Here is a 13,949-nt window from a genome sequence, read left to right on the forward strand (position 1 = left end):
TCATTCACCCGGATTCTTTGTGATTCCCCATTTAAAAAAAAAGAATAATTAAAGAAATGTACAATGTGTACTCTGTTTATGCAGTCTTTATATTAATGATTTTCCTTACGCTAAGAGCTACTTCCGTTTTTAATAAAATGTTGCCAGGTTTTTTGTTTGATTGGCCTGACTTAATCAGGAGCAGCCTAGCATGGGCTCACAGTAGGAATGGCTTGAAAGTATATTAACAAAGATGTATCAAACTGGCACATCTACCGAATATTTTTAGCTCTGAAATTTGAGGTGGAGCTCTTCTATGTGCTGTTTTTTCCCTGAGAAACTTGTCTGCCTTGTCAGTTGAGTGGCTGTGAGTGGGGATACTGTTCTGTAGTGAGCTCATCAATTAAACATTTGAAGTTCAGTACATGCCATCGTAACCTTTTTGATCAGTTTTTGGAGGGGAAAATGTGACGAGGTTTTGGTAAAAAATAAACTGGTTGAATAGCTCTGTGAAGTGGATTTCTATGAATGCAACACTCGAATTTTCATTACCTGCAGCTTCCCAAGTCTTATGAAAAGGTTGAAAAGGCCCTGAGTGCAGGGGACCCCTCCAAAAGTGGATATGTGTCTTTGAATTACCTAAAGATTGTCCTCGACACCTTTGTCTACCGATTACCAAGGAGAATTTTTATCCAGTTAATGAAAAGGTAAGAGTCCCATTGTTTCCTTGACATATTTTTCCCCCAAACGTCAACCATGAGAATAAGGAGCAGCTTCATTTATTTTTTATTAATGTCTTGGACTTTTTTTTCTTGAAAATTTCAAACACATGCACAAGTAAAGAGAATACTGAAATGAACCACTAACGTACCCACTGCTCGGCTTCAATGTTCAGCTTGTGGTCCATCATTTCGTTTCTCTTCCCGCTCATTTTTCCATTAACCCCAGATATTTTTAAAGCTTTTATTTATTTATTTGACACAGAGCGCGCGCGCGCGCGCGAGAGAGAGAGAGAGAGAGAGAGAGAGAGAGTGAGAGCAAAAGTGGGGGGGGGGCGGAGGGAGCGGGAGAAGCAGACTCCCCACTGAGCAGGGAGCCTGACATGGGACTCAATCCCAGGATCCCGAGATTGTGACCTGAGCTGAAGGCAGCCGCTTAAATGACAGAGCCACCCAGGCGCCCCAACCCTAGATATTTTTGAAACAAATACCAGATATCATATTTCACTGGAAAGATCTCATTACGTCTTTCTAAAAGATAAGAACACTTTTTAAAAACATGGTAGAAATACTGGTTTCTCACCTAATAGAATTATCAATAATATTAATAAATATCCAGCCAGGGTTCAAATCTAACCGATCGTCTCAGATTTTCTTTTACAATCTGAGTCAGGCTCCAAATAAGGTCTGTACATTGTAATCAACTGAGTTGCCACAATTCTGTTTTTAGTCTGTAGGGTGTCTCTCCATTTGTTAATTTGTTCCCTTATGGGATGTATCTATTCTGAGGTATTTATTATGTGGAATTTCTTACAACTGATATCTGACTGATCTACAGTGACATTTGACATGTCCTCCTGTCCCCCAAGCCCCCTGCCCCTAAATGGATAGATGTTCAGGTACGTGTCCGTTGTTTGGGCAAGAATACTTCCTAGGTGGTGGCAAGCATGTGTGGACCGGTTGTCTCTCTTTTCATGGTGTTCGCAGCCATGGTGTGTCGTATTTACATCTGTGCATTCACTGGAGATTATAAAGTGGTGATATTCCACATCTATCATTTCTTCTTTCATTGGTTGGAGTACTTCTGTAATGAAAGCTTCCCCTCTTCAACTGCGTGGTAACAATGAGATACACTTAGTCTAAGAAAGGCAGGATGTCCTCGGTTCTTCCCTTTCATTTATCACCTTCCAAAATAATGAATTGGTTCCCAAGCATCCTCCCAAAGTGAGCAATGAGTGATTTTTCTTAAACAAAAAAAAATTGTCATAAACTCATGAATGTCCACCTATTTGATGTGTTTCAGTTCATGATTATTCTCACCAATCTTCAATCTGTACCATCTTGGCCAGTGGGAGCCTCTCATGTTGGCTGCTGAGTCCTGTGGGTGTGACCCTGTAGTCCCTGATAGCTCTCTTGCTTTCTAATGTGCTCCCGGCTCTTCTGGTACATTTCTTACCCCCGACCTGGAATCAGCCATTTCTCCAAGGATCCCTGTTTCCTTTGGAAATGGTACACATAGACCAGACTCTGCATAAGGAATACTGTCTTTAAGTTACCTGGTGCTCTGTCCAGGTAACTCAGGGAACCTTGCCTCAGGGCAAGTAGGTACGGTAGAGGCCAATGGGAAGATTGTCCTGTGAAACTCTGGATCATTGGTGGACAGCTAGGGTTATCTAGAAGGAGAGGCAAGAGAGAAGAAGGGGAAAATAGTTTTTTGTTTTTTTTTTTTAGAGAGTGTGGCACGAATATGGGGGGAGGGGCAGAGGTAGAGGGAGAGAGAGAATCTCAAGCAGGCTTTGAGCTCAGAGCCTGACACGGGGCTCGATCTCACAACCCTGAGATCATGACCTGAATTGCAGTTAAGAGTTGGATGCTTAAGCGACTGAGCCACCCAGGCGCCCCGGGAAAAATAGTATTAAGTGAGGCCAGCTAGATCCATTTCCCACAGTCTTCTCTTTCCTTCTTGGCCCTCTGTATACCCAGAGAGAATCACTGTGTCCTGTCACCGTGGTGTCTAGAGTAAAAAGCAAGATTTGGCTCTAGGAGTGAATATTTCCATGGCTCAGAAAACAGCTCTGTTGTTCTGTCTATACGTGGTGACAGTTCTTAGGAAATACTTGGTTGGATGACTGAAAGTCATATAGTCATTTCTTTTTATTTCATTTTCAAAATTATGCAAGTAATAATTTAAGAGCAATAATAAAAATAAAAAGCAAAAAGTCACAATCCACCTTATGTAGCAAATCTGCTGCTTTCACGTTTCCACACTCCCTTCACCTGTATCCACAAACATATATAAGTTTTATGTATTTGTAATTAAAGTACATCTACAGTTTTACGTTATGCTTTTCAAATAGGAATGCTTATCATAGACATGCATCCTGTTGCCTTCATCATCTTCAAAATTATTATTTTATTTTATTTTAAGATTTTATTTATTTATGAGAGAGAGAGAGAGAGAGCACAAGCAGGGGGAGGGGCAGAAGGAGAGAATCTCAAGCAGACTCCCCACTGAGCACAGAGCCCAATGCAGGGCTCGATCCCAACACCCTGAGATCATGACCTGAGCTGAAACCAAGAGTCTGGCACTCAACCGACTGAGCCACCCAGGTGCCCACAAAATTATAATTTTAATGAATGCGTATTGAGTCCCTTTCTCTGCCAGACATAATGGGAGGTGCTAAGAACAGAGAAATAACAAATAGGCCCACAGCAGCGAGGGCCACCAGAGTGATGGCAGCTATGAAGACTATAATGGGCGTGCAGAGTGAACATATTAGGACACTAAGGGCAGCTGGGTTTGTGCCGTTGCAACAACCTATTCTAACCAGAGACCCAGGGATTTCTGAGTTGTGCCCTCTGTCAAGTTCACCCAGAATTCCCAGTAGAACCGGGTGCAAGGGACAACAGCAAGGTGGATACCCAGGTACTGATATATTAGGTTTGTCTTCTGGTGCACATACCTGCAAGTAAAGATTTGTCCTGTCTTCCTGGTCAACTCTTCCCTTTATAATTACGTGTTACCTTTCTATCCCTCTGGCTTCTATGGCCTGCCTTCTCTGATACTAAAATACCCGAAACAGTTCCTTTGGATTAGTGTTTGTCCAGTATATCTTTTCTCAACCATTTACTGTTACTATTACCATATTTTAGGTGTGTTTCTTGTCAAATAATATATCTGTTTTTTAAAAATTCCAAACGAACATCCTTGCCTTTTTAGCGGTCAAGTGTAGTGTGTTCCCGTGTCTTGTGACAGGCATGTTTGGGGTTTTTCCTTCTACCGCTTTATCGTTCTCTCTCTCTGATGTCCTCAGCTCTTTTTCTTTTTCTCTCCTGCACTGTGTTTGGTTCTGTCTCAGTTTCCCTTATCAGGCATTTTCTCCTCCCCTGTCCTGAGACTTAAATATTTTATTTCTATTCTTTTAGAGGAGATTACCCTTAAATTTTTAACACGTGTTCTGAACTTGTAAAGCCGAAAGTTCACAATATTTCTACCGTCCTGAATAAAACAAGCAGCTTCAGCGTGCGTGTTCCCATCTGCTAGTGTTTCGATAGTACCTGAATCAGTCTCTGTCATTGGCTTTGTTGTTGTTTTGGGTTTTTTTTTGCAATCCATGTTTGTTAGGTTTTGCCATGTTTACCAGTTTGTTTCTTCAATCTCACCCCTTGTTCAGAATTCAATTTCCTGAAGTATACCCTGTAGTAATCCCTTACGTGAGGTGCTGTGAGTGGGCGGTGGGCAGGGGGTGGGGTCAGTCTTTGTTTTCAAAAATGTCTCTTTTCCACTTACTCGTTAATGAAGATTGCGCAGGGAATACAATTCCTGTTTGAGAGCTGCTTTCTCTCAGCACTTTGAAGACATTCTTCACGGTCTTCTGGCCTCTGCTGTTGCTGTTGAGAGTCTGCTATCTAATTGCCAGTACTTTCTGGATGATCTGTTTTTTCTTTTTTTTTCTGGTTGCCTTCAAGATTTTTCTCTTTATTTTTCTTACTTTACAGTTTCCCTACAATGTGTCTTGCTAGAGATGTCTGTTTTTTTTTTTTTTAAAGATTTTATTTATTTATTTAACACAGATAGAGACAGCCAGCGAGAGAGGGAACACAAGCAGGGGGAGTGGGAGAGGAAGAAGCAGGCTCCCAGGGAAGAGCCTGATGTGGGGCTTGATCCCATAACGCCGGGATCACGCCCTGAGCCGAAGGCAGACGCCTAACCGCTGTGCCACCCAGGCGCCCCAGAGATGTCTGTTTTTTTAACCTCCCCAGACTCATGCTGTCTCACTGTGAGGATTAGTATCTTTCATGAATTCTAGAACATTCCCTGCTGCTACTCTTTGGGTATTGTCTCCACCCCAACTCTCGCTGGCCTTTTCTTCTGGAAGTCTTATTAAATATTTGTTGAACCTCCTCCTTCCACTTTCTTTGTCTCTTAGGCTCTCTTGCATTTCCCATGTCTTTATCTGTCTGGGCTCCATTCTGTTTTCTTAGAATCTGTTTTGGTTCACTAACTCTCAGCTGTGCCAGATCTCCAATCTTGTAGTTCTGGGTCTCCTAGCCCCACATGGGCATCAAACCCCAGCCTCTTAGTGCCTTCGGGAGATTCAGGGCTGCCTTTAGCACAGCCTGCTCCCTCCAGGTCTGATACCCTCCCTGGACTCTTGTGGGAATAACTCACATTCTCCCTGCCCCCTGCTTCCGGCACCTGTGGATTTCCCTTTCTTGGTTTCAACTTCCACCGTATGTTTAAAATCATTTTGTTGATATACTTATTCCACTAGGTGTTGATATAGTTGATGTATTTGTTGATATATTTCTGTGATTAGACCAGGAGGTTGGGGAGAGATCCACTGTGTTGCCAGAAATCTTACCTTAATGTGTTCATGCTGGCTGGGAAGTTAGAAAAGTCTCCAGAGAGTAAACAGAGCTGAGTGGAAGCTTCGAGAGATGAAGAAGAGTCTCCCACGTGGACAGCTGGAGAAAGACGTTCCATCCAGAGGAAGCAAGCAGCATTCAGGCTCTTTAGTTCTATAGAGCAGAATGTTTCTTTTTTTTTTTTTAATGTTTTTTTATTATATTATGTTAGTCACCATACAGTACATCCCTGGTTTTTGATGTAAAGTTCGATGATTAATTAGTTGCGTATAACACCCAGTGCACCATGCAATACGGGCCCTCCTTACTACCCATCACCAGCCTATCCCATTCCCCCAACCCCCTCCCCTCTGAAGCCCTCAGTTTGTTTTTCAGAGTCCATAGTCTCTCATGCTTCATTCCCCCTTCCGATTAGACCAGAATGTTTCTAACCGTTTCATTGTTGAGTCTTTGGTTTCCTTAGATTTGCATATGTTTCTTTGTTCATTATTTGCTCAGCCAGTCCACAGATGGTCCTGGAGCCCTCACTATGTACCAGGTACTGTGCTAGGTGCTAGGGACTCGTTGGAGAGGAAGACATGATCCCTGCCCACAGAGAGTGCTATCTGCTGGCGGGTGAGACCACAGTCCACAGACACACAGGGGCTGAAAGGAGGTGTGCAGTGTGATGGGGCCATACTGAGAGTGGCAGGGAGGACCTCGGGAAGCTTCTCGGCAAATGTGAGCTTTAAACAGAGACTTGAGACCCCAGGGGGAGAGCCCCGGGTCCGGCAGCCCCGCCGTGCTGTGTTCTGAGGCCTGGCAGAAGCCAGGGGGCAAGAGGGAGCCAGAGGTGGGGTAGAGGGCGGGCCAAGGGCCCGGGAGGGAACTGGGGTCGTGGCCATCGCCAAGGGGTCAGGGACAGGCTTTGTGACTGATTCAAGGCCAGAGTGTGAATACTTGTGTGCATTCTTATAAGGATCGCCAAATCTGAAAAGATAATAGTGATTTATATCACCATCAACATTGTATGAGTGTTCTAGTTTCATATTCCTTCTGGCATTGAATATTAACATTGTTTTAAAGTATTGATAGCTTAAGAGGTATAAACTGGTGCCTCATTATCGTCTTAATTTATATTTCTTAGAGCAATATTGGGCTTGGACATTTCCCTGAGCCTGCGCGCTGATTGTATCTCCCCTGATGTGAATCCTCCTCGTGTCTTGACTGGGTAATGCCCCCACTGGTGGTGTTTTAAGTCAATTTTGTCACCTTTTTGTTTAATAATTTTTTATAATTAATTAATTATTAAGAGATAACCCTTTTCTGCCATAAGCAGAGTAGTTTCGTGCAGCCGCTGTTCCCGGCTCGCTGCTTCCCTTTCATTCACGTGACACCTCATTGTTCTGAAGTTTACATTTTAATATAATCAAATACATTAATCTTCTTTTGGAATGTCTTCTGTTGCTTAATCTATAAATTCATCATTCTTGCCCAGGCTTGATATAAAAACGCTTTTCTACTCTGCTTGTTTGTCTTATTCTTTGAAAACAAACACTTTAATTCATCCTGACATAAGGTGGGCATCCAAATTCACATTCTTTTCCCAAATAGATAATCTATTTTACCACCACCACTTATTATTCTTTCCCCATTGTTTTTAATGTCTGCTTTGTCATACATTCAATTCTCTCCATAATTTGGTTTAATGTATCCTTCTAGTCTGTTCCATCGTTCTACCTCTCTCTTATACGTGGACATTTCTGTACAGGGCTGTCTACACTGGCCCATCCAACTGCTCTGTTGTTTTCTGTCTCACCTTTAGAGAGAACACTGGGGTCCCTGCACTGTCACAGTGATTTCTTGAATTTAGAGGGTGATTTTTGGGGACTTACCACTCATTATGTCACCTCCTAGGAAGAGAGAATCTGCTGGATTCTACCATGAAAGCACTGGCCCAATGAAACAGGTATTAGAGGTGGGATTAGTGTCACTCCCAGTGGCAGCAAGTGGCAATGGGGGTGGCCTGGTCCCAGGGGAGTGCTGTTTCCTCCCTGCCTTGCCCTCCTCTCCAACCATCAAGGAGGCAGTACAGTGCAGACCAGTGTGGGGAGGGACAGTGTAGGGACAAGGGCACACCTGGTGTTGCCAGAAGTTGAGCACCCTGAACTCCCCTTGACCTGCACTTGCAACATCATGGGTCCGTGATGATGCTGGGCAAATTCCGTATGACTTTTGTGTCTAAAAATGATTGAAAAGCTCACCCAAAAAAATCTGTACAAGAATACTCATAGTAGCTGTAGTCATAACTGACCCAAATGGGAACGGGCCCGTGTCCTTCAGCAGGTGATTGGATAAGCAAACTGGTCCATCTGCACGATGGCGTATTTCTCAGCAATAGGAGGGAGTGAGCTTTCGATGCAGACAGCACAGATGAATCGCAGAGACATTTGAAAGGACCAGTCTCAGAGGCTGTTACTCTAGGATTCTGTTTATGATATTCAGGAAAAGGCAAAACAATAGGATCAAAGAAGAGGTTGGTGGTCTCTAGGACTCAGGGTGGGGGAGGCCTGCATCCGGAAGGGAGCACGAGGGAGGCTGTGGGGTGATGGAGCTGTCCTGCATCCTATGTGTTGCTGTGGTGATGGGAATCTGTACGTGGGTTAAACCTCGTAAAAGTTCACACCAAAAGAAAAAAGTTCATTTTAGTGCATCTTAATTTGAGAAATAAAATTTAAAAATACATCCTTTAAAAAAAAAAGACAACATAGGAAAGAATAAAGCAGGAAGTAAAATAAAATCTAAACCTTCATATAGTAAAATGGTTTGAGAAATTATTCTTACTATCCAATTCAAGAATGAGTAGTATAGAGAGAAAAAAAGGAATCTTGTTGAGTTTGTTTTTTTTTTAAATACTGAAGATCTAGAGCCTAAATTTAAAAACCCTATCGTCTTGGTAATAAAGCATAAAATCTTGACCGAAATAATATTTTAGAGACTTTAAAAAGCCATTTTCCATATGTATTTATTTTTTAATGTAATGGTAGACTTTAATTGAACAGCTAACTTGACCTTTATTGCTAACGTGCTGTGCTTTTCAATGTTGCCTAGCCTTTTATATAAAGTACATCTGTTAAAAATGAAATCAGTGCTTAAACATGAAGAGTGAGATTTGAGGGAGAGCTGAGAGGATGGAAGCAGTGCAGTGACTTGTGATGACTTGTGTGTTCAGTGGAGCTCCTTCATCCATCATGCGAGCAGGTTCTCGCTCACCAACATCTCCTGCTGAGAATTTTCCCACTCACCCCGGTAACATGAGCAGCCCAACAGAAGCTGTACAAGCAGAAGCAATAAGCCATTTAGCCCAAATTACATTAAGTGCAGGAGCAGTACCCAGTGGTATATTTTCAGTTATTGTCCAAACCTCTTTAACCCACACGTCTAGGATCTCTTCCATCTATGTGACATTCTGGAAAAGGCAAAACAGTGGAATGGAAGAGAGATCAGTAATTGTCAGGACTAGGGCAGAGGAGGATGTGACTCCAGAGGGCAGCACAAGGGAGCTTTTGGGGGTAAGGGAGATGTTCTGTATCCTACCGTGGTCGTCTTAACCTGGACATACATTGGTCAGAGTCCAGGCAGAAAACATATGGACGTGAGTTCATTGAAGGATGCTTTACTCCCGTGAGGGGAGGATTAAATGAAGTCAGTAAATGGGGAAGCATTTCTCTCTCCTAGGCCTGAAGGGACAGGAGAGGGAGCAGTTACTGAAAGGAGCAAGTCAGATAGCTAAAGGGGAGGTCACCGGAGAAGAGATAAGGTCTAAGGTAGAAGAACATGGCCATGGCCATGCTGCAGCCCAGCAGGGAGGAGGCTGGGGGAATAACTAGCCCATCTTCTCTCTTCTGTGGTGCCTCCCACAGTCCAACCCAACTGAAAGCCAGGGGCACCAGGGGCCAGTCGAAGCAATCCCCCAGGTGCCATGCAGAGTAGAGAAGGGCAGAGAATGGATCTGGGTGGACATCCGGTGCCGTTTACCATTCTGAGCTTCAGCACACTTTCAGGAATGAAAAACCCCTGTCCCCTGTGGGGATGAAACCTTGTATTTCCGAAACAGGAGCAAACTCAACGTCCCACCTCCCCTCTGAAATCTAAGGTGTTAGCTACAATCAGTGCTTTTTCCATAAGGCAGTGGGGGGAATAGGAAGACACAACATACAAAAGAGCTTCTAAACTCACCTTACTGTAACTGGTCATGAGATCGGAGTTGATGATTATAGTGTCCATTGTGTGTCCCCCTTCCTTTCTCTGCCAGCTTCTTGCCGGACAGCGTTGCTCACTTGCGGGGGTACCCAACCTGCATTTCACAGGATCTCAGTGCTTGACGGTCATCTCTCTATCGGGCTGCCTCAGCTGGCTCAAGGCACGCTGTGTCCCGTAGAACAGCACCCTAACCCCTGGGGATTTCCTCTCAGCTGATTGTAGATGAGTCATCAGCAAGGTACCAACCATTCTATTAAGTCCATTCTGGTGATGGGATATGTGGCGAGACCAGCATGTGCTGTGGATCTGCGGTTATAACCACACTGTCTCCACCATCTGATGGGTCCCTTAGTTCACTTCAGTGATTCGCGGGACATCCTGGTGACATGTAAAGCATTCTGGAGGTCCATAGATGACGGGAAGTGGCCGAAGTATTTCAGGCAGGCAAGGCAAATTTGTATCTAGAATATGTATCCAGACAAACCACTGCTCCCTCCATGTTGAAAGAGGTCCAATGGAATCTTTGCCAGGTGACTGGGAAGCCCACCTGGAGAAAAGGGCCTAAAAGGGCTCAGTGTTGTCCTCTACCATTGGCAGCCTGGGTACTTAGCTGGGCAGTAGCCAGCTCAGCTTTAGTGACGAGAAGTCCCTGATTCCCAACCAATGCACAGCATCCAGTCCTGTCTCCGTGACCACTTTTGTATGGAAGCCCATGAAGAAGCACCAGGTCGCCTGCGCAAAGTGACTGACCGGCACCTTCAGGACGGGTCGGCTCTCCTCCTGATAACCTATGTGGATGCCTCTCAGTGGGCACTTACATGGGATAAATATCTTTACAAGCTGTGCATCTTTCCTGTGAAGAGACAACAATTTACACTACAGCCTGAGCCTTGCAGATTGCTTTTTCTCACTCAGTGCCCCACTCAGAACAGCTGTGTTACCTAAGAACAGCAGAGCAGATCAGAGCAGCAGGACAAACTGTCTCCACAATCCAGAGACACCCTTCAAGCTTAATGAATCGGTTTTTGTGGTGGGTGGCAAAAGGCCAATTAATTGGTTTTTCACTTTAGAGGGAATATTCCAGCATGCCTTAGACCTCTGGATCTCTAGAAGCTTTACCAGGCTGGAAGACCCTTAAATTTCTTAGGGTTTATCTTCTCTCCCTTTCTGAAGCCTCTGGGATATCTGTTATTTCATTCTTAGTAGATCCAGTTAATATATCATCATGCAGGGGGCCAGTGTGGTTGTTACAGCACACCAGAACAATCCTTAGCTACTTGGTGGGCGCCTGGGTGGCTCAGTCAGTTGAGCGTCCAACCCTTGATTTCAGCTCAGGTCATGATCTCAGGGTCATGAGATCAAGCCCCATGTTGGGCTCTGCCCTCAGTGAGGAATCTGCTTAAGATTCTCTCTCTTCATCTCCCTCTACCCCTCCTCGCTCACTCTAAATAAATAAATAAATAAATAAATAATAAATATCTTTTTGAAAAAAAAAAAAAAAACAATGCATAGCTACTTGGTAAATATCTGTAGGACCCTCTGGGCAAGCCTGGATCAGAGTTCCTTCACATTATATGATATGTGTTGACATAGTGAGTTGACATAGTCTTGAGTTGACACAGGTGAGTTGACATAGTCTTGAGATAAGATTTGGAGGGGTACTGATCTTCCTGCCATGTAATGGGAAACTGTTGAAAAGGAAATTGAAAAGTTAGCATTTGATATGTCTATAGCTACATACCCAATACCAGGCGCCCTGTTGATTTGCAGGTGAGTTTGGCATCATCACTTGATTAAATTTGCCGTAATCCAGGCATTTTCAAATATCCAAGTAGCTTTTACACTGGGACATGGTGATTTAGATGGAATATGGTAGAAGTCAACCTCTTGCCCTTGTCTTTTATTCTTTGATGCACTCCAGGGAGGTGGTATGCTTTTTAAACCCTCTGCTAAAGCGTTGGGTTTTCAACTTGGTCCTTCCTACCATCATAGCCCCTTATTTCATGGATCAATCAAGAACAAATGTGAGGATTCTGCAGTGACTAAGAATAATTATTTCCATTACGTATTCTGAGCCTGGAGAAGTAACCACAGGATGAGCCTATAACCTTACCAGACCTGCTACAACATGGGCTTGGGCTTCAACTCTTCTCCATAAGGCTCCACTGTGACCCGGAAGACTATGCTGGCACTTTGGCTCTCCATGGATTATCATTAGTTCAGAGCCACTATCTAATAACCCTGAGTGGTCTAGGTATTTTCTTTCCCTTCATGTGTAGTCATTTTGGTAAACGGCTGAAGGATCTTCTGGGCAAGGTTTGAAGGAAGATTCTCAGTATATGTATATGGCTCTATTGTAGGTTTGTTCTTCAAAGGTATCCAGATTCCCCCTTAATTAAGGGGCTCTGGGTCTATGAATTGGTTTTGGTCTGTGACCTGAGCAACAGGTCATGAATTGCCACTTCAACAACTCAAGTCAGGCTTCTGCCCATCAGACCTAGAATTTTCTGTGTATTCTGTAAATATCGGGCAGCACTTTGGTCTTTCCTAAGGACCTTGTGTTTGGTTAGCTCTTGCCAGAAACTCTTGCGGGCTGAAACACCCTGATTCTGCTCTAGCTTATTGTGGTAAGTACTCCCAAGATGTAGCTATAAAAGGAGTTTCCCACCTCCCAACTATGAGGACATCTCATGGCTGTTAATATGTTAACTCAACATCATGAGTATCCATGGAGGAGATATGTGGGATTTCGAAAACTTATTTTGTTTGCAGAATGACACTGCCCTAGGTGGCCATAGGAGCAATGTGCTTAGCTCACCTCCGTGCTACCCCACCACCAGACCACTTCAGGCCCTCACTTCCTCTCCTCTGGATGCGTAGTTCCGAATTCCCATATCACGGCACCCTGGAATGGGATGATGGATTGTGCAATGTGGAATGTGTTGCAAGTGATGTGTCATTTACTAAAAATAAAGTTAAAATATGCAAATGATTTTGTTTTCTGGTAAAGTACAGCAGTTGTCCCTGAATTAATGCCACCTGCAGTTACTTGCATGCCCTTATCTTTGAAGAGAGAAAGGGGCAGGTTGCGGCTACCATTAGAGCATGCCCATACCTTGGCAGTATGGCGGGGGCATTTGTCCAGGACATGGCAGGAGCAGTGTGGGTTGGGACTTGGCAAGCCCCTGGCTATTGTTTCTTGGACAGCTCGAGCCTGTATCCCATGCACTTTTCTCAGACCAGCATCTTCCCTCCCTCCTCCAGAGTTTCTTTGGCTTTCTGGTAGAGTTTTATTATCTTGGTCCATTTGCCCTTTGGACCGTTTCTCTTAGGTAACCTGCACATCTCGACCCTATAGCTTCTATTCTCTCTGTGGCCTCTGGTGGGGCCCCCATAATCTCCCTTCAGAGGATCCTTAGAGATGCAGTGTTGGTGGGCTTGGGGAAGAGGATGCTAAAAATCATTGAATGTGCTCTTTCTTACCAACACATATTATTAACTCAGAAGCAAATAAACCAATTCTAAATCGTGATGCATAGGGCAAACCTACCCCAGATGAGGCAATCAGGGACAACTTCTCGGGGAGATGGCATTTAAGGTGAGCCCTTCATGAAAGCATCAGGCTTGCAGAAAGGAAGTCGGCTGTGTCGCACAAGTTTAGAACACACCAGTCACATTGTATTTGTTGTGGAAGAGCATCCCAGGCCAACAGACCCATGAAGAGGCCTTCATGGAAGTGGGAACTTGGCATATTTGAAAATGGGAGGAAGGAAAACAGATTAGGGGACAGAAGTCAAGAGTTTAATACTGGACGTGTTAAGTCTGAGATGCCTGTTAGAAATCCAACTATTGATGTTGAATAGACTGTCGGAAGCTCAGAAAAAGAAGTCCAGGCTAGAGAAAGACATATGGGTATCAACTTTGTACAGATCAACATAGATGGTATCTAAAGCCAGAGAACAGAATAGGTTGCCAAGAGAGTGCATATAGATAGAGAAGAGAAATGAGAGATGGGGTTGTTAACATTAGCGATTGGATGGAGGAAGAAGAGTCAGCCAGTGAGGTTGTTCATTTCCCACACTGGTTACATCCGCCTTTTGTCTCTCACCATCACCATCCCCACCTGTCGCAGGTCTGCCC

The 13,949-nt window shown here is 44.1% G+C and overlaps 1 protein-coding gene across 1 annotated transcript in view; it reads left to right on the plus strand.

Annotated features, from left to right (window-relative positions):
• The window catches only part of EFCAB6 (EF-hand calcium binding domain 6), a 234,412-nt gene that overhangs the window by 84,712 nt on the left and 135,751 nt on the right, over positions 1–13,949 (plus strand). The window contains exon 11 of the mRNA XM_045779957.2: positions 538–686. Coding sequence (XP_045635913.1) covers positions 538–686 — 149 coding nt within the window. The remainder of the gene's footprint in view (positions 1–537; positions 687–13,949) is intronic.

Source organism: Ursus americanus, chromosome 17, assembly GCF_024610735.1.
Source record: "Ursus americanus isolate L20-20 chromosome 17, mUrsAme1.1.p, whole genome shotgun sequence".
Lineage (NCBI taxonomy): Eukaryota > Metazoa > Chordata > Mammalia > Carnivora > Ursidae > Ursus > Ursus americanus.